Source organism: Lutzomyia longipalpis, chromosome 2 (genome assembly GCF_024334085.1).
Source record: "Lutzomyia longipalpis isolate SR_M1_2022 chromosome 2, ASM2433408v1".
In the NCBI taxonomy this organism is placed as follows: Eukaryota; Metazoa; Arthropoda; class Insecta; order Diptera; family Psychodidae; genus Lutzomyia; species Lutzomyia longipalpis.
The window spans coordinates 17,585,414-17,611,113 of NC_074708.1; the positions used below are offsets into that span (position 1 = coordinate 17,585,414).

General features: G+C 35.3%; 2 protein-coding genes across 4 annotated transcripts in view; one reads left to right on the forward strand and one right to left on the reverse strand.

The window, feature by feature from the left end:
• Positions 1–1,645: 1,645 nt before the first annotated feature.
• On the forward strand, positions 1,646–20,353 carry LOC129791071 (sialin). The gene is made up of 6 exons (XM_055828991.1): positions 1,646–2,925; positions 3,648–3,750; positions 16,747–17,600; positions 18,733–18,865; positions 18,956–19,197; positions 19,318–20,353. Exons 2-6 carry the CDS (start codon positions 3,714–3,716, stop codon positions 19,504–19,506), a joined length of 1,455 nt encoding a protein of 484 aa, XP_055684966.1. The 5' UTR covers positions 1,646–2,925; positions 3,648–3,713; the 3' UTR covers positions 19,507–20,353.
• A 3,016-nt stretch (positions 20,354–23,369) lies between these two features.
• Positions 23,370–25,700, reverse strand: part of LOC129791070 (protein nubbin-like) — a 78,826-nt gene continuing 76,495 nt past the window's right edge. For all 3 annotated transcript variants that reach the window (XM_055828990.1, XM_055828988.1, XM_055828989.1), the window contains exon 10: positions 23,370–25,671. In XM_055828990.1, the coding sequence (XP_055684965.1) occupies positions 25,356–25,671 (316 nt within the window). In that variant the 3' untranslated portion in view covers positions 23,370–25,355. The remainder of the gene's footprint in view (positions 25,672–25,700) is intronic.

Genomic DNA, 25,700 nt, shown 5'->3' on the forward strand with positions numbered 1-25,700 from the left:
TTGAAAAAATGCGAATATAAGTACACATTGGAAGTAAAGCCGCGTGTATTTAGTAATTGTAGGTCTATTTATAGTAACGACTTTGCACGAGGCAACATATAAGTCCATTTTTTTTTCTTCAATCCATTCTTGCCTCAATCACTTCCCGCCTCGTTCGTCGACAAAAAACGAAAGAAGTCTAATAAAAAAATGATTAGATGACCTTCAAGTATTAACGAATTTATTGTACTAGATGCGTGGCATTTTCTTAGGACGAAGGGTGCAAGCGCGTGGAGGCGCCGGGTGGTTCGGTCCGTAGCAACGCCTGTGAGCCCTAAATTGCCTCGTCACACACGCAATCGTCGCCGGTGTGGATCGATTTTCGACCAACAGTTGGTTAACGCGGGATTTAGGACATTTTTCCCTTCTTTTTGCATTCATTTTTTTCCAGTAATTTCTTACACCAGCAGTGCCTCACGTTCAATTCGATTGGGTGATGTCGCTGCCACATATTTGATGCAATATTTCGTGAAATATATTTTTCAATGAAATATTCATAAAAAAACCATTTAATGGAAAAAATCACAACTTGTATGTTTTTTTTTTAGAAGGATTCAGTGAAAATTTCAGCAAAAAAAAATTTCCCTACTTTATTTAATCCTAAACAATCAAACGAATATAAAAAAAGAATTTAAAAAATGAAATTACGTATTCAGGTTCTTTTTGTCTTAAAGTTCTAATAATAATCTAAAAACGATTGATTCGTTGATCTAAAAGTCTCCAAGAAATTTGACTTGGACCTCGTTTTAGACGTTGGACGGGAAAAAACGTGAGAGTTTAACTTTTTAAATTTTCTTAAGAAAGTCTTAAATTTTCATAGGAAAAACTTAATATTTCTTTAGTCAGGCTGAATCAGGCCGAATTCATATTTTTCTGTGATTTTTTTTTTGATAGTCTTAGGACAATGAAACTTGTAAATATCTTTGAAAAAAATATGCATTTAGCCCGATTCAGCCTGACTAAAGAAATATTAAGTTTTTCCTATGAAAATTTAAGACTTTCTTAAGAAAATAAAAAAAAAGTCTTAGAAATCTGAAAAAAATCTTAAGACAGTCTGACTAGTGAATTTAACCCATTTGATTAAAACTGAGGACTAACTGATAGCGTCGGTTAGGCCCTGCACCAATAAGTGTGATAACGTTTTATAATGTAGATTTTTTTAAAGTTAAAGAGTAACTTAACCACTTGAAAAGGACATTTCGTCCGAAACGTTATCAATAAACTGAAATATTTAAAATAAAAACCGACCAAAAATCCAAACTGGGGGATAACCGACTTTTCAATAAATGATCAAATTAATTAATTATCGAACTTTTTCAATTAATTTATAAATATTTCTTTGTAAATAACATCAAAAAGAGCGTAAGCAAGTTAAATTTTGAGTTTTCCATATATTTGCCTTCTATTCTATTCCAAATATCTTTCATTTTGAATTTCATTGAAAATTTGGAAATGTTCAATGTATACACTGCAAAGCAATTTGTATGACTCAACTCTGTTGAGTTTGCGCACGACTACATCGATATGTTGCGAGTAGTTTGGGAGCCGGAGGGAACATTGGGGGAGTGTTGCGATAGTCTCATGCCTTAGTGGCGGTTAAACGCGAAAAATAAACTCGGGTGCGAGTCAGTAAACTGGTCAACGCTGTGCTGTGCAGTCTTTCGCGCCATTCTTGCTCTCAACCAATTTGTGCCGTGGGACTAAAAATTGTTTGTGATAAAAATTTCTTCTGTGGTGGTAGAGGCACGAAATACAAAAAAAATCTATTTAGCGGTGCGAGGAACGGCGAGCGCCGGGAAGAGGTTGAATTTGAACTGGTGGCAGAGAGCACGCAATTGATACACGAGGAGTGGAGGCAGTGTTTCCTGCTCTAGTGGTGGTGTCTCATCGGCATTGATCACAAATCACCGAGAGATCCAGCAGCAGCAGTTGAGTCAGTTCAATAGTCACTGTGCTCCAGAGTGGACGCAAAATTTGCCTTTGAGAGAAGAAAACTTCCCGCAACGATCGACAAGTTCATCTAAAATTCTATTTTAAAAAAAAATTGAGTCCCATATATACGAAGAGCGAAATTCTTTTTGGCTGAATAAATATCCTCGTATACAACTTCCATTGAAGACCCACCACGAATTCGTGTGCAAAGTCAAACGAGGGATATTTATAGCTCACATCGAGAGAGTTGCGAGCATTTTTTTTAAACGGACAGAATTTATTTTATCGGGTTTCGCTCCTCCTGTCGGTGCCATTTCTCTCTCTTTTTTTTCTTAATTTATTTCGGGAGGAGACTGTCAAGAAAAATCCACACAAGATCTGGGAAGCACGAGAGATTCGGGTGGTGTGCTGATCTCACGCGAAATTCCTCACAGTGACCACGAGACTCTTGGTGCGGAAATTTGAGGAAGAACAAAATAAGAAAACGAAGGAAAAAAAAAGTGCAAAGCGATTGAACTTCACAATTTCCCCTGGCTGAGCAGTTCATCCTGCAACAAGATCAGACATCCAAGTCAAAGTGGCAAGATCCAGTGGCTTGTATTTGGCCAAATTAACAAGTTTGTTGCATTATTCATTGCGGTTTCAAAAATAGAATAGACCAAGCAAAAGTGAAAAATAGTTGTGCGAGCAAAGGCCAGGAACTGTTTCGTTTTTTTCCTTCATAAAATACCATAAACTTGGTTCTCTCTGTTTTTTAATGCAAATTAAACTATAAAAATAGTCACAGATCGAGAAGAAAGTTGTCGATCATCTGAAAGTTGGTGCTGTTGAACCCTTTCCTAAATACAGAAACGCTTCAACAAAAAAAGGCCATTAAACCACAAAGTATCAATTATAAATTGATTTCTCAACCTGTGCTGAAGAGCTGGAAATAGCGTTTAGTGCAGAAAAGAGGTATGTACATTATTACCATCTATAAAAGTCACCTTAACGATTCATACGATCACTCGCGATCATTTTTTTTTGTTTTAATGCGGCGTTCAATCATTAAATTGCGACTTCATTTAATTCCCAATTCGCAAAGATGCTCCACCAATGAAGATCCTCGTCTTATTTTTTTTTTTCGCGTATGGCAACAAGATTGACTTTGTCATGATAAAAATTTCTTCCCATGTCAATCAAATAAAATGAAAGATCGGCAAGATCGCATCAAAAGATCACTTGGGCTCTGAGTGAGGAGACGGAGATGATCATGAAAATTGCGATTTTATGCAAGTTTTATTATTATTTTGTCTGTGAAGCGTTGAAGATCACGATCAAATTCCAATGTGATTGCTTCTCAAGGGTGGATTCGCGTTCGCAGCGCGTTTGACTAATTAATGCTTCTCCGCATATTTTTTTCCTTAGCTCTGGAGACACAGAAATATTATGCTTGTGAACCTCCTCAATTAACTATATAGCCAACCTTTTTGTTTTAAACTTATTTAGCCACATAGTTGGTGCAAAAACAAGTTTTGATTGAAATGTTGTTGCAACAAATTAATTCCAAGTCGCAAAATGATCCAATAAAATCTCATCGATCATATCCAGTCTCGTCTAGACATAGTTGGATTCATGCATACCAATTTATTAACCGGAAAATTATTCATGAGTTTCTTTTCCTTCTCTCCGTATAGGCGGTGTTTTTTCCTTCTTACAACTTCATTCTTTGCCAGGAAAAGAAACCTACTCCGCATCTAGCCATGTCAACGGAAAAGTCACCGATTCGTCGTGTCACAGGTAAGGACTCAAACTCATCACCCATTGAGTAGCCTTGAAAGTACACCGGAACAATATAAATCTCCGGAGGCGTTCAGGAAAGAAATGTTGAATAATATTATACGGAAAAAGCTGGGATCGTGGGAAGAAGTTTGTACTCAAGTATTTGCGAATGAATGCATAAATGAATTCTTAAGTTTGTTTAGGTTCATTCAAAGCGTTATGTTTGGATATGAAATAGTTTACTTTTTATACATACTTCTTCCCTAACGGGGCTTCTACTACAAATCTGTAGTATTTTTTTTAAGCTTTTAAAGCTTTTTTGTAGGAGCCAACAAGAAATTTTATGAGATACTAAAATTTAAATTAACAGATCAGAATAAATACTCAATAAGGGCCATTCACTTGATGAATGTAAAGGAAAACGTAAGAAATAATGACAACTTATCCGTTTTAAGTAACTAAAGTAACTTAAGCAATTTTCCTCTGCACTAAAATTTCAAGATATTTTTTTCTTTCTGGGTATATGTTAATAATTTATTCATTTGTGTAACATTGAGACATTTCTATTATCATTAGCTAAGTTTTCTAAATCTCCGTTCTATTTAGCAATTGATGGCTGATTTTCATTGAAAAACATAAAATTTTGAAGCCTGATGAAAGTCTACAAAGTTATTGAAATTTTCTTACCAACCCCTACTTGTTTGTTTATAATAATAAAAACTCCCTGACGTGACGATCATAGAAATTCCCCATAATTCTAAACATTTTCTGAAATCTCTCGTCGCATTAAAAAAAATCCAAGATTAAAGTACAAAAGTTAAGTTTCTTATGGCGTCATAAATTCAAGTCATAACACTTCATCATGTATTCCCGGCACACAACCAAGGACAGACGCGACGATTTTCCTTATTTGGGGAGTGTGTTGTGCAATATTTTCCAAATGGCAAGTGGTGAAAAAAAAACAGGAGTAAGAAGAAATTTGTGTTTGACGCACATTTTTCGCATTTTCTCGCTGACGTCAATTGGTCATCAGGCTTGTTGTCGAAAAGCTGTCCAACGAAAATAATGCGGCCGAGTTGAAAACAAGATGAGGCCTACATTGTTCATTACTTTTTTTTCACTTGGCTGTCAGTCTTCTTCTTAAAATACAATTTTGACTATATATACAATATGATTTGAATTGTCGCATTTGAGTGGTTTGTTATCATGCTTTTGTAGCAACACACACAATTTCCGCCTGAAAATTTCTCAATTAAATATATAAACTCGCGTCGGCGGTACGCATCCATCATGCTGCCAAAATATTTAGCTACACAGTGTACCCCAAAGCTCATGTGGTTAGATTTTCTTTGGATGAATGAAAATAGCATGGCCTTATAAATTTTTACAATCCACGTGCTTCGGCATAAGGTAGCGTCACGAACTTGGATTGGCAAGATATATTTTATGCTCACTTTCGAACCATGGCTAAATTTAATGCCACAAAAAGAGATAAGGCATGTCCGATAGAAGCACGCATTTCCTTCATTCGATCTCTCTCAGTCAAGGTCACCAAAATGAAAGTGAAAAATCTTTTTTTAAGCACTTTCCGGGGCAAAACTATAAACTTCCCATCCAGATGCTAAAGCAGAAAATTTTCCATGGAATATTTCCAATTGTGAAAAGTGGGGAGATTAAAAGAATTTTTTTCTTGTCGTCTTGAAACACAAATTAAAGCATCTTTGCGGCAGTCTTCAGTTTATTATTAGCACTTTAATGACAGTGTTGCTTTTTCTTTTTGTCATCTTTATGAGGTCACGCGAGGTTATCGATGTGGTGGGTTTTTTTTTTCTTTCTGGTCCACCCCAAATGGTTGTCTCATTGTCCCCCAAAATGCCTTGAAGTGGCATCCACCGATAGTAATTAATTTAAAATTTTACACACGCTCCAAAGAGATAAACCTGCTGTTTTTTGCCCAGGGCCATTTCTTTGGATCGGGGGTCGCACATTTGACTCTTAGCTGATGAGCTGTGAGATTACTATAACACTTAAAATGCCGCAGATGCTTATTTTGTCTGAAAAAAATGAAATAGAAAAAATATTTTAATATTATTTGTCATAAATTAGAACAAACAGCGAACCTAATTATTTGTTATTAGGGATATTTGACTCCTTCTGAAGTCTGAAGAATCTAGTAGAGTAACTACTATACGTTTTAAGCTTAAAAATTGTAGTGAATCACCCTATTATAGTTTATGTATTTCGTAGTCTGTTTTTTAGTGAAAATATACAAGCAATTCACATAAAAACGTAAAAGTTGTGCATATGAGACGTTGTAAACATAAGCAGGTCATTTTCTAACTGTTTTACTTATCCGTTTCTAGTCAAGAATTATTTTTTCATGACCTCGCGTTTACATTTCTGTGTGAATCCCCTTTGGGAAAAGAAGAAAAGTTTTATGAGAGAATTCCATCAGAAATAGCACTGTGGTTTTGCTAATGAGTTTATCTAAAAACGCTTATCTCAATCGTGCTAATTTCTATGCTAAAATAAAATAATTAAATGAAGAGTTTGAAGTGAATCAGTTTAAAGATTATTTGTCATCATTGTCAACAGACTCTTAATCATCGATAATGAGTCAATTTTCATAAAAAAAAAAACATATTTCTCTAAAACAGATGCATCAATTTAATTAAAATCGTGCGTAATATTTTTCTGCTGACGATTCATTTTTAATAAAAATCGGATTTTTTACAATTTCAATTTGTTTGATAAGGTCGATAAGGTTTGAATTCGTATTTATAAAAAAAAATAAATATCGAAGAATGATTGAAATCAATAAGAAAATTTGATTTTTTTAATATCCTCTGACAAAAAGGGTTGCTCATACGATTTTGATAAACTAATTTTTTTTTTAAATTGACGAACATCTTTTACCTTAGATGCGTCATAAAAGTCAATTTTATGTTTAACCATTCCATTAATTTATTTTTTAATTAGACTCTAACAAAGTCTAACTACTAGAACAAACTTTCAGATTATCAGCTACCTTTTGTTGGCCAATTATCAGACAATGCCAAAATTGTCGTATCCTGCTATCAGATGTATGCATGTCCCCTAGACGAAGGGCGTTTCTTTGCCAAGGCAATTGAAAGAGTTTCGACTCACCACTTCCATCTGGCTTTACCAGTTCGTTCCGGTTTCATCCCCATATAAATAATCTCAAGAGGACGTTCATGCAATGTTATGCTGCGAGTAAACACATATCTATGTTATACAGCATATATAGCCATACACACATATAAAATAAAAAAAGCCAATGCACATGATATGAGACTCTGGGAACGGGTTAAAGTCAAGTCTGGCGGGGTAATGTATTGTGAACTCTAAACTTTAAGAGCATCATAATTAATTGTTGTTCATGACCTGACCCAGGATCGCATTAATTCGCACAAATTGCGTTCATTGCGGTGCCTTTTTTACACACAAAGTCCTAGCTTTACCCACTTGACCCTGTCTCAGATCGGATTTCATCATCATTGGAAATGTTTATTTTTAGAGCAAAGAGTTTTCTTTACTTCAATCACTTCACTTTACAATTTCTCTTCTAGGAATGAAATTTTATGAATCAGCTCTGCTGAATTTGATAAACAATTAGAAGAGAAGAATTTTGATAAGTCATTTTATGGAGCTACAAACTTGACTACAATTTTATGTAAACTTCCTCAAATTATGCTTAGTACAGCATCAGATGAAAACTGACTTAAACATAAATCGTTCTCTTTTCCATTATCGTGAATTTTAAGGATAATACGTGATAAAAACTTTCAAAATGAATTAGAATATGCATAAAGCATGACAAATACAAATATGTAAATTTTTTTTTCGGAATTCTTTCACCATCTATACGAATTTTTTGGTTTTCCAATTAGACCCGCACATTTTGTGAACGTGCGAAATATTTGCCGTCCGTGAAACGTGTCAGGGATCGCGTGAGACTCATAAATTTCCAAGAAGAAACCCCATTTCTGCTAAATTGTTGCAAAAAACGTACTAATTGTCAGTCAAGTAGGTTTGCTTGATTGGATGCGAAGGAAAAAGAGAAACAATGTGTGCCTGATATTGGAAGCATTTGCCACATTTGCCATTCAAATTCCTTAGTTAATTTATTATATTTTAGGGGAAATGGGATAGAATGTCAGTAAATTGATCTTTTTAAGAAAATTTATTTTAGGGTGGTTTGAAGGTGTTCTAACTAAATATAAAGACTTGTATCAACAGTCTGCAGTAAAATTAATTTTCTTTATTCAAACATGTTAATAGAGACAGAATAAATTAGGAATCTGTCCCTAAAACTCCAACGAGCTGTAATTACTTTTATTTTATTTTTTCTTTATATTACTTACTTTACATTTTGAAGTGAATATTTTGAAAATTTATATTTTATAAAATTTAGAAAAAAAACACGCCTGGAAATTCATGCAATTTGACCACATTGTCCCCTATTTTTGGTCTATGTTCGACTAATGTATTCGCAAATATTGCATAATAAAACTAACTGCCCCATCATGGATGTTAATATTCTTTAGGAGATGCTTCGGCGAATTCCAAAAAAGCGAAACTGGTTGTATGCTAGTTCTAGCTAGTTCCACTATATATTTTAAATAGAATTGAGAGGCGGACACATATTTTTCACAACTAGCCCCAATGATGGAAAATTACCAGAAGGGGGAGAATTTTTTTTCCATATACCCACCAAGTCTTCAATCAGTGACTTTTTGCTCATTTTGAGATTTTCTGCATGAACATGCGGCATAGAATTTCAATTATATTGTTCTTTTTTTCCCCCCACTTCTTAATTCACCGGAAATTTAGTATATTGTACTGATCCACCCAGAAAACACTGTGAATGCTAATCTATGAGGTATTTAGATATTTTCTCAAGGTCTTGCGATCTTTCGCGCGCATCAGTGAAAAATTTTCTGCGGAGTTTAATGCCAGGGTTTAGTGTTGGGTTATCGATCGATGATCAGTCGTTCGAGAGTCCATCTAATCCATATAGCAGCTGCATTCGCATTATGCTAAATAAAATGCTAAATTGCAGGCATATGTTATCAGGCTTTGCTAATATATACATTTCATATAGCTATGGAGTCACCAAGCTCTCCTATTTCACATGATGTTTATATAAATAGTGTGGCTGCGATGTTGACGGTGTATTTGTGAAAATGGGGGCTCGTCCATGAGGCATGCGAGAAATCCACATGAGAGCAATATAAATACAACCGCGAGCGCCAACTTATAAAAAGATCACGAGAGTTCAGACGGACGGCGATAGTTTTTAATTGATGGCAAAAAGCAAGAGAGGCGCGCCTGTTTGACTATGCCGTTTACATATATATCTATGTTGGACATTTGCGAAGCTTCCAGAATGTTTCAGATTGAACCCAGATTCAATTGGAAACTATATAACACAACATCTCACTATATATAGGCACAAATCGTCCACATAGCTTTTCAAGCTCTAACGACAAATTGTAATTTATTGATTTGAAGATCACAAAGTCTCAGGCGTGTGCGCTATTCCATTGATTCCCCACCATTTGCGTAAATGGATTTCTTTTGAGTATTCCAGCAATTGTGTGTGCGCCCTCAGTGATGCACAATTATACATCGCGAGTGTGAATTAAAACGAGATTCCTGTTAATTGATATGATCTTGACATGATAAATGGAATCAATCGAACATTATCTCTTGCCATGACGACTGTAGACATTCGCAGCGGATGGGTATGGCTACAGCCATATTATATAGTTATGTCCGTTCATACCTATCAACCACCACATGCAGGAAAGAGTCATTAAAAAGAAACCCAACCTCTCATCTTACAAGATTGCAAAAAAAAAGATCACTGCACATTACGATATCTCACGATGAATGTCAAATTCCTCATTAAGATTCACTCAGAGGGTCGGCGCCAAAGTGGTTGAGCTTTTATGACATTTCAAACGGTTTTTCATTTAATAGTTCCACTACAAACTAATCAGCAAAAATGGTCCTTCTGGAAATCGTTAAAAAAAATAAACAAGAGCAATCACATAAATATTTAAATTAGCTTCAACAAAAAAAAAAACAAATAAAATGAATCATAGATAAAAAAAAGGAGTGGTTGTCAGAGCAATTAAATTTACATGCACTTCCTTACAAATGTGTGAGAAAGATCTAACCCTGGAATTATTTAAAACTTAGGTGGGATTTGACTATGATTTCTTTAGTATCTCACCTTGAAGTTTCATTAAATAATCCTAAATAAAAAAAAATTTCTTACTCTAACACCTTTTCTTAGTTCATAAGGATACCTTCTTCATGAAATAAATTCCTTAAAAATTAAAATTATGTAAAATTATATATGTCGTCCTTGCTGATCCTGTGAGCTATTGATGGCATTCTTTAGTGGACGTATTCTAGTTTTGATAGATTTTAACTTAAAAATGCAAATTTAAAAATATTTGTTTAAACTATTTCGCATAATATTTTTATTATTTGTACATAATACCTATTTAATGAGCTTTCTTTTACTTGGTCAATTTATTCATTTTAAAAATGGAAAACTTGCGGAATATTAATAATTTCCCGATGAATCACTGAAAACTATCCAAGCGTTCAAAATTAAATGTGCTTTGTTGATAAAACTATATATTATTGTAGTTGATTGCTTCAAGAATAATTTTATCTACCACTTGGAAATCTTGTTTTCTCTATTAACTAAAAAAAATCGTATTAATGATTTAAGTTCAAGGATATTGCGGTTTAACAAAGAAAAATTCCAAAAAAATCGGGATTTTTTTTAAACTAAATTTATTTTTTTATTTTTATTTATTTATTTATTCATCTGCGATGGAAAAACTCTCAACTGCGGCCATGGCCGACTTAGCGTCGATAACCAACCTCCAGAGCAAAACCATGGAAAAGCTCCTTCTTAGGTTGTATGGTACCTGTGGGATTACAATTTTTTAGAACGGGGGTAAATTAGTGAGGGGTTGTCCATACGCAGAGAGAAAAGGTGCCTAGCCCTAGGGCTGTGTGGCTAAAGAAGAAGGGTTAAGAGGGGAAGAAGAAGAAAAAAAAAAACAAAGTAATTGTGTACGATAAAGGCTACGATAATCGAGAGAAGACAACAGGATGATGACAATAGAGGAAGTGGCACGAAAAAACAAAAATAATAAAAAAAAATAAACAAAAAGCACACCATGAAAAAGAGAAGGCGCAGAAACGAGCACTCAGCCGTGGTGAAAGCCGGGAGGGAGGACCCATTCATCAGACCAAGCCAACCCACAACGAAGCCCCTGACCGAACCGAGACACCCCACAGGCAGCCCCAGAAGAAACAAGGGGACGCCCCGGCCCAGAGCACCCCCCCGCAGCCAGTCGCGGGCCCATGACGCACATGCACCTACACAGGCCTTACAATGTCCTACTTGGCCACAAAAAAAAAGCATGCTGGGGTAGAGAGAGCCGGTGAAGCCGGGAGAGAGACCCCCGACCATGGGACCGCGATCCGCCACAGGGATAGAAAATGAATTTTGTGTGCTTGAAACTTTAGGCACCCCAGGCCGTACACATTCAAGACTCCCCATGATTCATCAGAGGATACCCGCACAGCGCCCACAGCGAACAGGGACAATGCGGGGCACCATCCATCAAAAAGAATAGAGAAATCATAGATAGAGTGGAGACAAAACTAGAAATTGAAAAAATATTCATCTGTGGAAATTCCGTTGCAAGTATTTTTGAGAAAAACTGTGAAAAATAATAGCAAAATGGCACCACGACGATCAGCAGCTAAGAATGAGCAGCCTTCAACATCAAAAGGCTCAAGAAATACCTCGCTGCGTTCAAGAGGTAGAGCACGGGGAAGAGTTACTAAGAAGGGATTGAATTTGGAATCCAGACCATCTTTTGCAATCTACATTCGGCAAACGCTTCAAAATGTTCATCCAGGTGCAACAATTAGGAAAGAGGTGACTCTTTCCCGTGCTAACTATGCGTGTTAACTATGGATGATTTGTTGCATGATGCTTTCAACAAACTTGCAGGAGAAGCAGCTAAATTGATTGATATCAGAGGCAAGAAGAGAACCATGACGGAGTATGACATACAGTCAGCAGTTAAAAAACTTATTCCTGGGGACCTTTGCCCGATAGCCATATCATGGGGAACTAAAGCTTTGGCAGAATACCACGAAAATAATTCTCATTAAATTTATGTAAATCTCTCTCGATATTATTGGAAAATTATTATTTTGGCGATTTTCTCGCCGTAGTGATAAACGTCGGCTGAGTACCACTACGCCCCTCCGAATAAGAACCCCCTGCACGGTGTGTTTACAGTTAGTCTCTTTGCTAATTGTTGCTCCTGGATGAACATTTTGAAGCGTTTTCCGAATGTAGATTGCAAAAGATGGTCTGGATTCCAAATTCAATCCCTTCTTAGTGACTCTTCCCCGTGCTTTTTTTTAAGATTAAATCATAGATAGAGTGGAGACAAAACTAGAAATTGAAAAAATATTCATCTGTGGAAGTTTCGTTGCAAGTATTTTGAGAAAAACTGTGAAAAATAATAGCAAAATGGCACCACGACGATCAGCAGCTAAGAATGAGCAGCCTTCAACATCAAAAGGCTCAAGAAATACCTCGCTGCGTTCAAGAGGGATCTGTTAGTCTGGGATAAGACGCGGACACGAGCACACCGTGCAAGCGTGAGTATCTCTTTCTCCCCCCTCCCCTTAATTTTTGGCAAAGGTACGGCCCTCTGGAACCGAGATGGGCCACTTAGTGCATTCTCTTGGGGGCTGTTCAGACCCTCCCCCTGTGGCCCTCAAAAGGCCTAACATTGTGGCGCCCCAAAGGCCCTATGTTGGTCGAGTGGCCGGAGGGGGGTATGCGGACGGGGCGCCCCTCGAGAAGGAGGTGGAGCTAAAGATGGGGCAGAAACCAGAGGAAAGTCATTTCTTTCCCTAGGAAAAAGAGCAAGAGCCGGAAGAGAAGGGAAAGGAGGATCAGGAGCTGGGATAGGAGGCGAAGAGAGGAAGGGAGAACGCGGAAGGAAGGAGAAGGGAAGGAATAGGAGGAGAGACGGCCCGTGTTCGAGCCCCCCTTCTACCACGTCCACCCAACTCGCCAGGCGGCAGAGGTCAGGAGGATCAGGCAGGAGTGCGAGGAAGAGGAAGGGCGGGATGAGGACCGGAAGCGCTGGTGGAAAGCCTTCTGGGCGGCCCACCAACACGCCGTCACGGTCACGAAGAGAGTCTTCGACGGAAGGGACCAGGGTGGTCTGGTCAAGCTCCACGTCGCAGTACCCATGCGCCTTGCCCAGCACAGCCCTCCCTTGGCCCCACCGTTCGTCCTATGGAAGAGAGGGGCGGTCGGAGGCCAGTTTGGGAGAGGCTAGGGCGGCGCACGAAGAGATGGCGTCGCAGACAAAGGAGGAAGAGGCAGAAGGAGCGCTGGAGCAACCCGGCGACCCCGGTGCGCTTTGTATGCGTGTTGAGCGGCCCCCCTTCTCGGCTCCCCCTCCCCCACTTGTAGCACGACATAGCTAAATGCCAATAAAGCCGGAGCTTATGGAAGAGTTTGTTTTAAATGTCTTCTCCTCCTCCCTATTCTCTCTCGTCTCTTTACAGAAAATACGGCGCAAAAATTTGAACCCCTTACCAGTATCGTAACATTATGTTAAAAACTCTGCAAAAATCCTTTCTGTAAATATTTTGAAATTTCTTTAATTTTTTAACGATTAATCGAATAAATTACAAAGTTTATTCTACATTTTTATTATCTGATATTCATTGAAAGCTGATGACCTACACCTCTTGAGATTAGAACAAGATGAAATGAAAAAAATTACGTTGATTGACAGTCTATTCACGCGATTAGCTCCGTAGGAGACACTTTGATCTTGCTTATCGTGCTTTTTGCTCACAAGTGGCGTCTGAAGCTTTTCAACCGAAAAAAAATCGCCACGGGTAATAAAAATAATCTCCAAGCCAGTATTTCTGATTGAATGAATTATCGAGACGGCTAAAAAAAGAATAAAAAAGACCTCTAAATTTAGCATTTTTTGCCCACAACCAGTTTTATCAAAATCTTACAACCGAACTCATAAATAAATGGAATTCTAGCATAAAATTGGATGCTGAGTTGCGTGGTAAATCGCATACAACCGGTTATGGGTGATTAGGTTGGAAAGAATGAATGATTTATGAAAATTACTCACAGGGGTTCGTGTGTTGACCGTGAAAATTTTTTTCATTAAATACTGGAAATGTGAGAATATCTTGCTGCTGGTGATGATGAGATTGCTCTGGTTTATTACATCAGATTAGGATTACATTTTTTATTCTTTAAATTACATTTATCAAACAATTCTTCCACGAGCATTTAAATAAATCTCTAAGATCTAAAACTTAAGAGAGAGGGAGAGAACTTTTGATGGGACTTTTCACAGAAAGTTCATGATTTTATTTGAAGTTCAAGATCAAGACCTCTGACCCTGCTATGCATTAAATTTCTAGATCAAGAGGTTGAGTTATTTTTTTTCCTTTTTTATAGATTGAAGATATTTTCACGAAGAAAATGTAAATTAAATCGGGTTTTACCCGCGCTTTTATGAGCTTTAGCAATTTATTGAAGAAAAATCTCTTCCAAGAAATTCAATGAATCTGTAATTATTTCTCGAGCACTTGTGATTAAATGATAATGATAATGTTACTAATCAGCACTCTTCCGACACTTGAGATGATTTTTTTTCTAACTTGTCAAAGGCGAGGCTACAAATTATCTTTGTAGCACTTTCAAAGAATAAACAAACGATGCGACTGAAAAGACATTAATGTGACATGCGGAGTGGCTTTATGCGATTGTGGACAAGAAAATTGATGATTCAATTGACTGATATATAGCATCCTGCGTGGGGTGGATTGACTTTGTTGAATGTAATGGATTACATGTATAGTTGTATTTGTCCAAGGGATCATCGCAGTACAAAGAAGTTGGAATATGAACCATTCAATCTGAGGGTGGGAAAAAATCAAGATATTCAACATACATAATCAAAGTCTATGTATATTGCTGTTTCACTTTACGAATATTAAAGCTTTTTGATTTTCTTAAGAAAGCTTTTCATAGAATTATGTCTTGAGGGATGTTTTTTTAAGGGAAATTTTACGAAGGGAAAATATCAATATATTCTTTCTTTATAAGAAAATTTCCATGTCTAGAACGTCTTGATTGCAAAGCATGAAGCAAAAGCATCCAAAGGAAAACTTAGAGACATATAATTATGTGAGGTTGTGTGGTAAGTCGTCAAAATCTATTATTAACTTCTCACACTTTCATTCTTCTTCTTTTCAAGTCTCTGACGACGTCGCCTGCAAATTTTCCGCTTCGTCCCGATCATTGGCACAATTTCTGCGAAGCAATGAAAGTGTTTGAAAGAAAAAGTATTATGCATGCAATTTGCCATTAAGGTCTTTCATGGAAAATCTTCTGTGTGCATAGGCTCGAAGGTTTTTCTCTCTAACTTGAGGAATTTTCTATTTTTTTTAATCAAATTGAATCACGTTCTGAAAATTAAACATTATTGTGAATTCATGGAAATTTTATTTTTGCATAATCTCAGACTGGTAAATTTACAAGTGCGTAAAATTTCACGTATTATTCTACAGAGTTTGTAATAAATTAGTTGATTGATTATGTATAAAGAATTTTCTTTAAAAAAATTCTTGTTCCTTCAATTTTTTACCTTTAAAGAAATTCTTTAAGACTTTCCTAGTCTTGAAGTTGTCTTTGAAAGCTCAAACACATTAGAATTTTAATCATGAATAAAATCTCAAGCTTTTACGAAGATAATGTGAAAATTATTTTCTTTTACACTTCTCTGATTTCCTCAAAGTAATTAAGTTTGAAATGAATGTTTAGTCACCTCCCCTTTTGCATCTCATATTTCCTTTTCCTGATGCCGCCTTCATGAATATTATATGGACAGTTAATTACATAACACAAGTATTATGTTTGAAGGTCATCTAAATGCGGGAAGAAAGCACGCGGGGAGCTTCTTGTCCATCAAACACGCAGAAAATATATTTACGCGCCATTTCATCGATTTTTTTCTCATGCAAATTCGCAAAGCGCGTCAGCTGGCGTGTCGTAAGAGAATTCTTTCGCAACATCAATTGAAAGTGAAGACAATTTGATTGGGGAGCAAACAACGAATACACATGAGGGGGAAATATTCCCAATTGGAGCTTTTTTTTTCGTGTGCGGGGACTTTTTTTTCGCATGAGACACTTGGGGTGTTTGATTTGGTGAAATTGGATTTTTGCAGGATGATAAGATTGTTGCTTTATTGAGTGCCTGTTCCCATAAATTAATTTGCTATCTTGTCTGCAAAAAGACACAATCAACCATCAATTTTTGTATCTATTTTAGTCACTTTTAGCTAATTTATTTAGCATGTCTCATACAAGGTAGTTCAGAGATACACGTGGAATATGTTTACCAAAAACTAATGAGCTTTAGTTATCGCGGGATTTATTTACATATATTAATTGTTTTCTATGCTAAATGTGGCTAAATATAATCTCATGGAAATGTGATTGGCAATTCTATCATAAGAATATTTTTGAGTGATTCAAAAGAAGGGTCACAGGAAGTGCTAATTCCTTAGATGATAGAAAATTCTCACGTGAAAAGTCCTCCACATTTAGATTTTCTATTTATTTCTTAAATGACACAGGAAAATTTCAAGCACGCACTAAATTGCTGGTAAATAAACTTGTTGGCTCTTATGCGTGGCTCGTGAATGAGCGCAGAAAAGAGTTATGGAGGGAGGGAAGGGCATGAGTTGGTGGGTATTTGACTGTGATTTGGGTAATTTAATCCCATTGACATTAATCAGGGACTTCCTATAGTGATGATGTTGCCTGCAGAAAATAATAAATTGCTATCAATTTGATTCTCTCTCTTTCTCTCTCCAATAGACATGATCTCATGCCGTCAAGTGCTCAACATTATGGTGATCCTGGGCTTTATGCTCAACTATGCCCTCAGGGTGAATCTCACAATTGCCATTGTGTCCATGGTATCCAATACCACGGTACCCCTGCTCAATACCACCGACAACACAACCATTGCTGAGAGTGCTGGGCAGCGCTTCAACTGGGATAGTTTGCAACAGAATTTTGTCCTGGGCAGCTTCTTCTGGGGCTACATCCTCACGGAGTTGCCGGGTGGGCGATTGGCTGAACTCATTGGGGGTCGTCGGGTATTTGGACACAGTATGCTCTGGGCCAGTGTCCTCACTCTCATCACTCCCTTTGCCGCTATGCTCCACTATGTTGCCCTAATCATCGTCCGCGTTCTCTTGGGCTTCATGCTCGGCGCTTCCTGGCCAGCCATCCACCCAATGATTGCTGTGTGGATTAAGCCGATGGATCGCTCCAAATTCATGTCCAACATGATGGCTTCATCACTTGGAGCTGCCATTACAATGCCCATCTGTGGTTTCCTCATTGAATACTGCGGCTGGACGAGTGTCTTCTACGCCACAGGTGGTGTGGGCCTCATTTGGTCTATCACGTGGTTCATGACAATCTACGAATCCCCCGCTGTGCATCCACGTATCACAACTGAGGAACGGAGGGAGATTGAGGAAGCCATCGGCAATACAACGTCCAAAAAGCGTCCCAGCTACGTGCCATGGAGGCAGCTTCTCACCTCTGGACCAGTATGGGCTATTATCCTTGTCCACGGTGCTTCTGTCTTTGGTTTCTTCACTGTTGTCAATCAATTACCCACCTACATGAAGAATGTTCTCCACTTTAACATTAAAGAGGTGAGCAAATTAATGATTATTTTTTAAATTATGTTTTATAGTCAGAAATTGGTCTGAATGATGATGTTCCTCATTTTTTTTCAATTGTTTTTAGTCAAATATTTAATTTTTTTTAAATTAAATTTTTGTGTAGGTATGTTTTCAATCAATTAAAAATTAAAGAGAAATGATTTAAAAAAAATTATTAGGTATACAGAATCGTAATTTTGCAATCTGTATGAAAAATGAAAAGAAGCAGACATCTCTCTATAGAATTCTTTTAATTTAATGATTTCAGTGGAGGCGCCTGGTTAAACTAGGCGTCTCTTTTTTGATTTCATGCTCATTAATCCTTAAATTGGAGGCATAGAACTGCAAATTGAAGAATAAAGAGGATCAATTTTGCAATCTTTAAAGGAAAAATAACTGATCAACTTACCCACAAAGATCGCAAGATCGCAGAAAAATCGCAAGGAGATTGCTTTAGTCAATCACCCGTTGTTTTTCATTTAATTAGTTTTCTTTAAATACCGTCGTAGCGATAAAAGAGCACTTGCTTTTCACAATAAATCAGCTTGTAGTTGTATAAACCATCATGCGGTTCATATTACCTTGAATTTTCTAAAGATTGCAATGCATTTGTTAAGTGTTTTGAGAGAAATCTCAAAAACATGTCAAGAATTTTTTTCCAACAGCAAGAAAGTTGCATCTAAGCTAGTACGTAATAAGTAATCATTAAATATATTCATTATAAAAAAAACTTTGTTGTTTTTAACTGATCAATTAATTTTTTGAATTGTTTTAATTAGTTAAATCTGATTAAAGACTGTTTCAAAGAAATATGAATCAACAGGAATTCTGTGTAGCGAAGTAGGAAACTGCGTTGCAAAAGAGCAAACAGTATAATAATTTTGTGTTGAGAAGCCAAAAAACAATATAAATCCTTCACAATTCTATAATTACCAAAACACATTGTCAAGTACAATGCTACGAGAAAGTGAACGAGGTGTTTGCTAGATTGTGGATTTTATTAGAGTTAAGTGGCAAAATAAATTCGCAATAAAATATTCAGACGCTTTGGGTTTCTAAACCTTCCTCACGGAGATTTTTTCAACGTCTTGAATACAAATTTTTGGTCTTTTTTTCATTCCAGAATGGTCTTCTGTCCTCCCTTCCATACCTTGGAAAATATATTATGGCTGTATCTGCTTCTTACTTAGCCGACTACCTCAGGCAGGCTAATCGTCTCTCAACAACAGCTGCAAGAAAACTCTTCACCACGTTTGGTAGGTTATTTTGATATTATTGCGAATCTTTCGGATCTTTCTCTATTTAATTCTTCAATTTAAATGTTTATTTTAACTTTTGTTGTGCAGCTGTTTTGCCGCCTGGACTTATGATGATTGCACAGATCTTTATGGGTCACAATCGTGTCTTTGCTGTGACAATCTTCACCATCCAGCTTACCCTCAATGGTGCTGTTACAGCTGGTTACCTGGGCAATGGCCTGGACATTGCACCTAATTTCTCTGGAACAATCTTCGGATTAGCTAATACGCTTTCTTCTCTCTCTGGATTCCTTTCAAACTTCATGGTCGGCTGGCTGACCCACAAAAATGTAAGTTTTATATTTTTCCTTATCTTTAAAAAATCTTTAAAATATATTTTTAAGAAATAGCCTTATTTTAGAGTTAAAAACTTGATTTTAAATATTAATTTTTTCAATATTTATTTTTAGCAAACCTACGGACAGTGGCAGATTGTCTTTGGAATCCTTGCCGGTGTCTACATTACGGGATCAATAATTTACCTTTTCCTCGGCACAGGTGAACTGCAGGAATGGAATAATCCACCAGAGAGGAAAAAGAAAGGCGAGGAAGATGCTGAAGAAGGTGTACCACTAAAGAACAATAAGATTATTTCGTAAAGAAATATTTTTCAAAAAAAAATGCAAGAAATCTCAGAGAAATTCTCTGGCTCTGGAAGCATCTAATTTTCTACGAGACTTCTAAAACAGGAAGCTTTTAGAGAATTAAAAAAAAAACCAAGAACACTGTAGCATGAAGTGATAGTGAAAAAGTATGAATTTGTAGACATTTAGGATGTTTTTTTTTATATAAGTGAAAATGTAGTAGTTTTTTGTTTAGTTTAAATACGAGATTTAGTGAAAATGATTAATTTCGTCTCGGAGAATCTGATTATCGAGGAACTTGCACAAATGACAGTCTGACTAATTCTTAGTGAAAATCAAGGAGATAAATTATATAAAAGAAGCGTATAGAGATTTATTTCTTCCTAAGTCTTTTTCATGTCTTTTGTATATCAGCAATGCATTAGAAATTCTAAAGAAAAAATGAAAATTCGGTAAGGCATCACACGATGGAGCTAGGATAATCAATTGGAAAAAGACGATAGAAATGCAGGGTGCATTAAAAAAAATTCAGCTATTTGTAACTGTTTTAGAGAAGCTTTAATATTAAGTCATCATGCTGAGAAAAAATCCATACATGGTACATAAATGCAGAATGGCGACCAATTTTTGGAACATACAGTGATATATTAAAAAAAAAAAAGTTTGAAAACACATTTTTTTCTACTTAACGCATACACAAGACACAAACTTTAAAAAAAAGGGAAAAATAAATAAAATCGAATACATTTTTTTTAATTTAATATGAAAAGATTGATATACCGTAAGATTGTAAATAGAATATCTATTTTTATTAGATTTGTATATAAATTGAGTACATAATAAATGAAAATTTTTGCCATTATTTTTTAAATGATTTTTTGAAAGACTTTGTTGAACTTGTTGGACAAGGCGGAATCTTTTTTAAAGTTGTTAATGGAAGTTTTTTATCTTATTTTTTGTTAGTACCAAAAGTGCATAAATTGCAACGAAAAGTGCACAAAATCAGGACAAAAGTGCAAAATGTTTAATAAAAGTGTTCAAAATGTGATAAAAAGTGCTTTAAGTGCAATAAAAAGTGCACACAATGCTATAAAAATTTGCAGAAAACAATTGAAAGTTATAGATAAAGATTTAAAATTGCTTTAAAATTGAAGAACATTGCTCTGATTAGCCGCTTTTAACGTCAATTCCCAATAGCTATAATAGCTATTTCAAAATTAATCACTGACAGGTGCTTACGGAAGATGACGGCGCTGTTTGCAGATCTTATAGTAATCAAGAGAGCAGACCTTTAAAGTGTTCATAGTGCTATAAAAATGTGAAAAGTGCTCAAAAAGCGCAAAAAAGACATTTTTTCACTTTAAATAAATAATTTTACAACGAAATAAAATAAATAAATAAAATAAAACATTAAAATATTTCTTTTTATAGTTTATTATTCAATATTTTATTCTACACACAAACATTTTTCTTATTAATTTATTCTTTTATATATTTTTTAATGTTTATTTCTGTGGTTTCTATTTCTCTCCCCCACTTCTCTTAAGTTTCTCATCTTTAAATACATTTTACAAGAATTTTTCTCAATTTTTATCTATGTAATGATTTTACAGCAAAAGTGTTACTTTATCCTTGCAAAGAGACTTAAAATATTCTTCGTCGTCAGTTGATATGATAATCAACATTTGAAAGAAATCTGCAATGATTTTTTTTCTCCTTCAAAATTACTTATACGTTGATTTTGTCAATAAATACAATTTTCTGGACGTATGATTTTGGTAGAGTAAAATTTTGGCCAATCAATGGATAAAAGTATATAATATATTTTTTTGTTTCATTTTACACTATGATCCTTTCAGCTCTCAGTACGGCTAGTCAAAGAAATTGTTCTATGTACAAAAATATTAATATTTATAAAACAACATCACAATTCTTCTTTTTTTTACCATTATTTATCCTTGTTTTTTAGTTTATTCATTTTTTTTTATTAGAAAAATTATTCTTTTAATTTTATCTTACATTTTTTTTTATTCATTTCTATTCAAGATAGCTTCTTGTTGGGATATGTTGTTGGGCATTTATCTGTGGGCATTTTATATTGTGAAATTCTACTACATTGATCACTCCACACAACTGAATGTGATTTTTTTTGCAAAGTCTTTTGCTCATTTTCTTGAAATTGTAATGACGAAAATTTATTTAGATTAGAAAACATTCTACATATTATGATAATTAATAATCGAAAATTCCTAACAAAACAATTTGTTGGTTTAGAAAAAATCTTCAAGAAAATAAGCAAAAAACTAAAAGAGAAAAAACGTTGTTGTGTAGAGCACCCACTGTACGTAGTTTCCCATGTCAGTCACACGATGGCGCTACGGGTATACATGGAGACTCAGAATTACGCGCGAAAATTTCTCTCCAATCTCCACTGAGCGGGGAACTTTCTGATATAACAATTTTTGTCCTAAACAAAAATTCACTACATCTCATACTATTTTTATATACATGCGATTTTGTTGATTAACTATTTACTTATATTGCACTTTATCATTAATTACTATGTATATTTATTGTACCTAAGGGGATTTTATACATTGAGTTTGCAAAAAAAAACTTGTTATGGCAAATTATTTGACTTGAAAATTTCTTTTTCATCTGTTGTGGCGATTTTTTTCATTCATATATCTTAAACTCTCAGTGGAAATGGGAGGAAAATGTCTCACGCATTACGCGAAAAAATTGTCCGTGTGCAAAATAAAAAAAAAGACAAAAAACAATGAAACATAAAAATGGGGAAACAACTTTTTCTCGTAATTTTTTTTTAAAGTAATTTTTAAATTTTAACTAAAAATAATAATTTTGCATAAAATTCATAAATTTAAGTGATTTCTTCCTTCAGCATCTTTTTACATAATTCGACTTCTTTTTTCTTCAGTCAGATATTTTTATAAAAGTAGGTAAATCCGTTTCGCAGTTTTGCAAAGTTATTTTTATTACTTTTTTTTTTAATTTTTGTTATTTTTGTTTTTGTTCAAAAATTTAATAAAAAATGATTTTTTAGAGATGTTTTCATTGAAATTATTAATATTAAAAAATTGGAATAGGTAGCTTTTAAATGACTTGGAAATAAGAGTAAGATTTTTTTTTTAACCTTTGGAATGCGGAGGCCTTGGTAGTTACGTAGAATGCGAAGGTGGGGTCGTTGAACGACCCCAAAAAGAAGGCCAATTTTCTCCCAAATTATACAACCTGGAGTTGTCGGGTTAGTGCCTATAGATTCCTTATATAGTCCTCTTGCCCCTTGCATCACAAATTCGCCACCCGGAAACACGCAGAAGAAGATATTAGGGAAAAACATTTTTCACTCATTTTTCACACTTTCTTCGTGAGAAATTTGCCACGAAGTTGACCGCAACCACTATTTTTTTCACTATTTCCCCACATTCCCCTCACTTCCCGCACCGTGATAAATGGCAATATTTCTCGAATATTCTTTATTGTTTTGCACATTTATATGCTTCTAATTATGTTTTATGTTGTTTATGTTACTTATTCGCGATAATTCTGACACAGTGAGAAAGTAAACACAACCCTTCAACCCCCTTCAACCATATGATTTATGATGTGACTAACTTCATTCTAAGAAATTTTCCGCAGCATGGCCGTTACATCAATTTTTGAATTCCCTTCTTCTACATTTTCCTTAATAACTTTTCTTGTGGTAGTCGGATTGAGCTGAAATTTTTACACAACCTCCTCAGATAACCAAAGAACTTATTTCCAAAAGATGGGAATGGTATCTTTTATATTTATGGAGATATAACACGAAATATAGCGCTGGGGTCGTTCAACGACCCCGCTCCGCATTCCAAGGGTTAAAAAACCAAAAAAAAATTCATTTAATTTAAAAGTCTAAAAATAAATCTAGAAGTTATTTTTTTGATATTTGAAACACAATATAAAACTCAAAATTTTGTAAATTCAAGTTTTAATAGTTTTAGGTCAGTTTTTATTGAATTATTAAATTAGAAATTCAAATATTCATAAATATTTTTTTGTAAAATTCTTTGCAAAACTCTTTTACGGATATTGAATAATTTTTACTTTCTTTTTCAACCCAAATCAAGGAGGGAAATTAGGATGAACTGCATTGAGATTTGGTCAATCACTTTCAATTAATGCTTCTCTATTCAGAATAATCCCCCAACTTCTTCTTTTTTAGCTTCTAACATCACTACAATCAGGTAATGGTGTTAAAATATTTCTTTTTTTCCTCTAAAATGATTTTTCTTTCCATGATCTTACATTAGATTTTATATGCCTAAAATTTATTCACATTTAGAATACATCTTGTTTTTTTTAGTATACGATTTTTTTTAAGTGTGTGTGCTGTGGAATGTTTTTTGGAATTCGAAAAATAATTTTCCTTATTTTCAAATTGCTCTTTACGATTGCACGCGAAATTTAAAAGAGCTTTTGCAGACAGAATGTTCAGTGGAATGTTTCGTCATTCGAAAATAAAGGAAAGCCTTTAAATTTTATTAAACATAAATATTAATTTGAAGAATTTTTTTTTAATCTAATCTTTGCTATCTTCTTTTTTGAGGGTGTTTTATAAATAAAACTCCATCGAAAGGGAGATTGATGAACTTTTTCTGTCCCTCAAGTTTAACCCAATGCCTTTCGATGGACTTATATTACAGACCTACTAAAATTTAATTTAATACAATTAAAAGTTTACTTATAGATCAGCCTCAGTTTGTTGTCTTTTAAGAGTTTCTATTTCGTGTTTTCTTGTTTTTCATTTTTATTTTCATTCACGTTCCTCTTTGTCTCAATAATAAATAATTTATTTAATTTCTTTTCTCTTATATAGGAATGATGGGGATTTTGTTAAAATATAATATTATGAAAAAAGAAAAGAAATGAGGAAAAGGATACATTCACGATAAAATAATAACATTACACCATCATTTTCACTAGCAACGTCTTTTTTTTCTTTAAACTAAATATATATCCATGTAAATATCTCACTTCACACTCACTGTCTCTCATACATTTTTTTTCACAAATATTAAACTACATTTTCCAAAAAGGATTCAGTGATGTCCTTCCACTGTTGATAAGAAAGAAAATGGTGTTCTTGCACGACGACGTCAATGAATTAAATTCGAAATAATTTTTTCTTCATTTAGGAATTAGCTCTTGCATCACACACACCTACACAATTTTTTCCTCCTTGTCTCTAGTGCTATCGAAGAATTTATGTTTATCTTCTTTATATATTTTTTAATTACTTTAGTGATTTTTTTTTAATCCTTTCTGCACTATTAGTGAGAAATAACTCTTCCTTCTTGTCCTACATTTTCGAAGAACTGTTTTTTTTTCACTCAAATTCTCTCTCCGTGTGGTTCTTTGACTAAACAATTTTTACGTGTTGACAGCTGAAGTAGAATTTTTTGACATTTCTCCGACAAGGATTTGTCAAATATTGAAATGTCACAGAAGTGTCGAAAATCTGCATTTTGTCAACTTTCATCACAAGATGACGTAAAGTGAAGGTTGTTTCTTTCAGCGCGTGATAGCCTAGTCAGCATGTAAGGTCAACTTGGGCTAACTAGACTGAGCCTAGGCTAACTTTTGTCACACGAAGACCCAAAGGACACGGCGGTCCAGCATTAGCGAGCATCGAAAGGTGAAAAAGATCCCTGTAATGAAGTGTCCACTGCTGGAGTTCTAAGATGATATGACTGGTGATGCCGGTGGCATTAGTCCAGGAATCTGGCGCCAGCGTCGTGGTGCTCTGTTGTGAGAAGAGCAGTGCCGAAGGCGCCAAAATCCCCGACACCCCACCTTGGAGGTCATTCTTGCTTTATAGATGCCGCTGGAGATGAAAGGGGTCCAAAATACGAGGGCCCATGGTGACTAAGAGACATCCCACCAGCACCACTTGGGGTGCCCGGGTGATTTGGTGAATCCATCGAATTGGCCGGAGGATTGATGCGCTTCTCCTTTTGACGTCTATTACAAAACCATACTCGCACGACTTCCTTCTCCATGCAAAGTTGATCAGCTAGGTGCGTAATCTCCTCACTTGTTGGCTTTGGATTCATCATGAAGGCCTTTTCCAGCGCCACACGTACTGATGTCTCAATGGACGTACGCTTCTTGCGACGCCTGCCAATGGTTTCCGGAGTAGTCAAGGG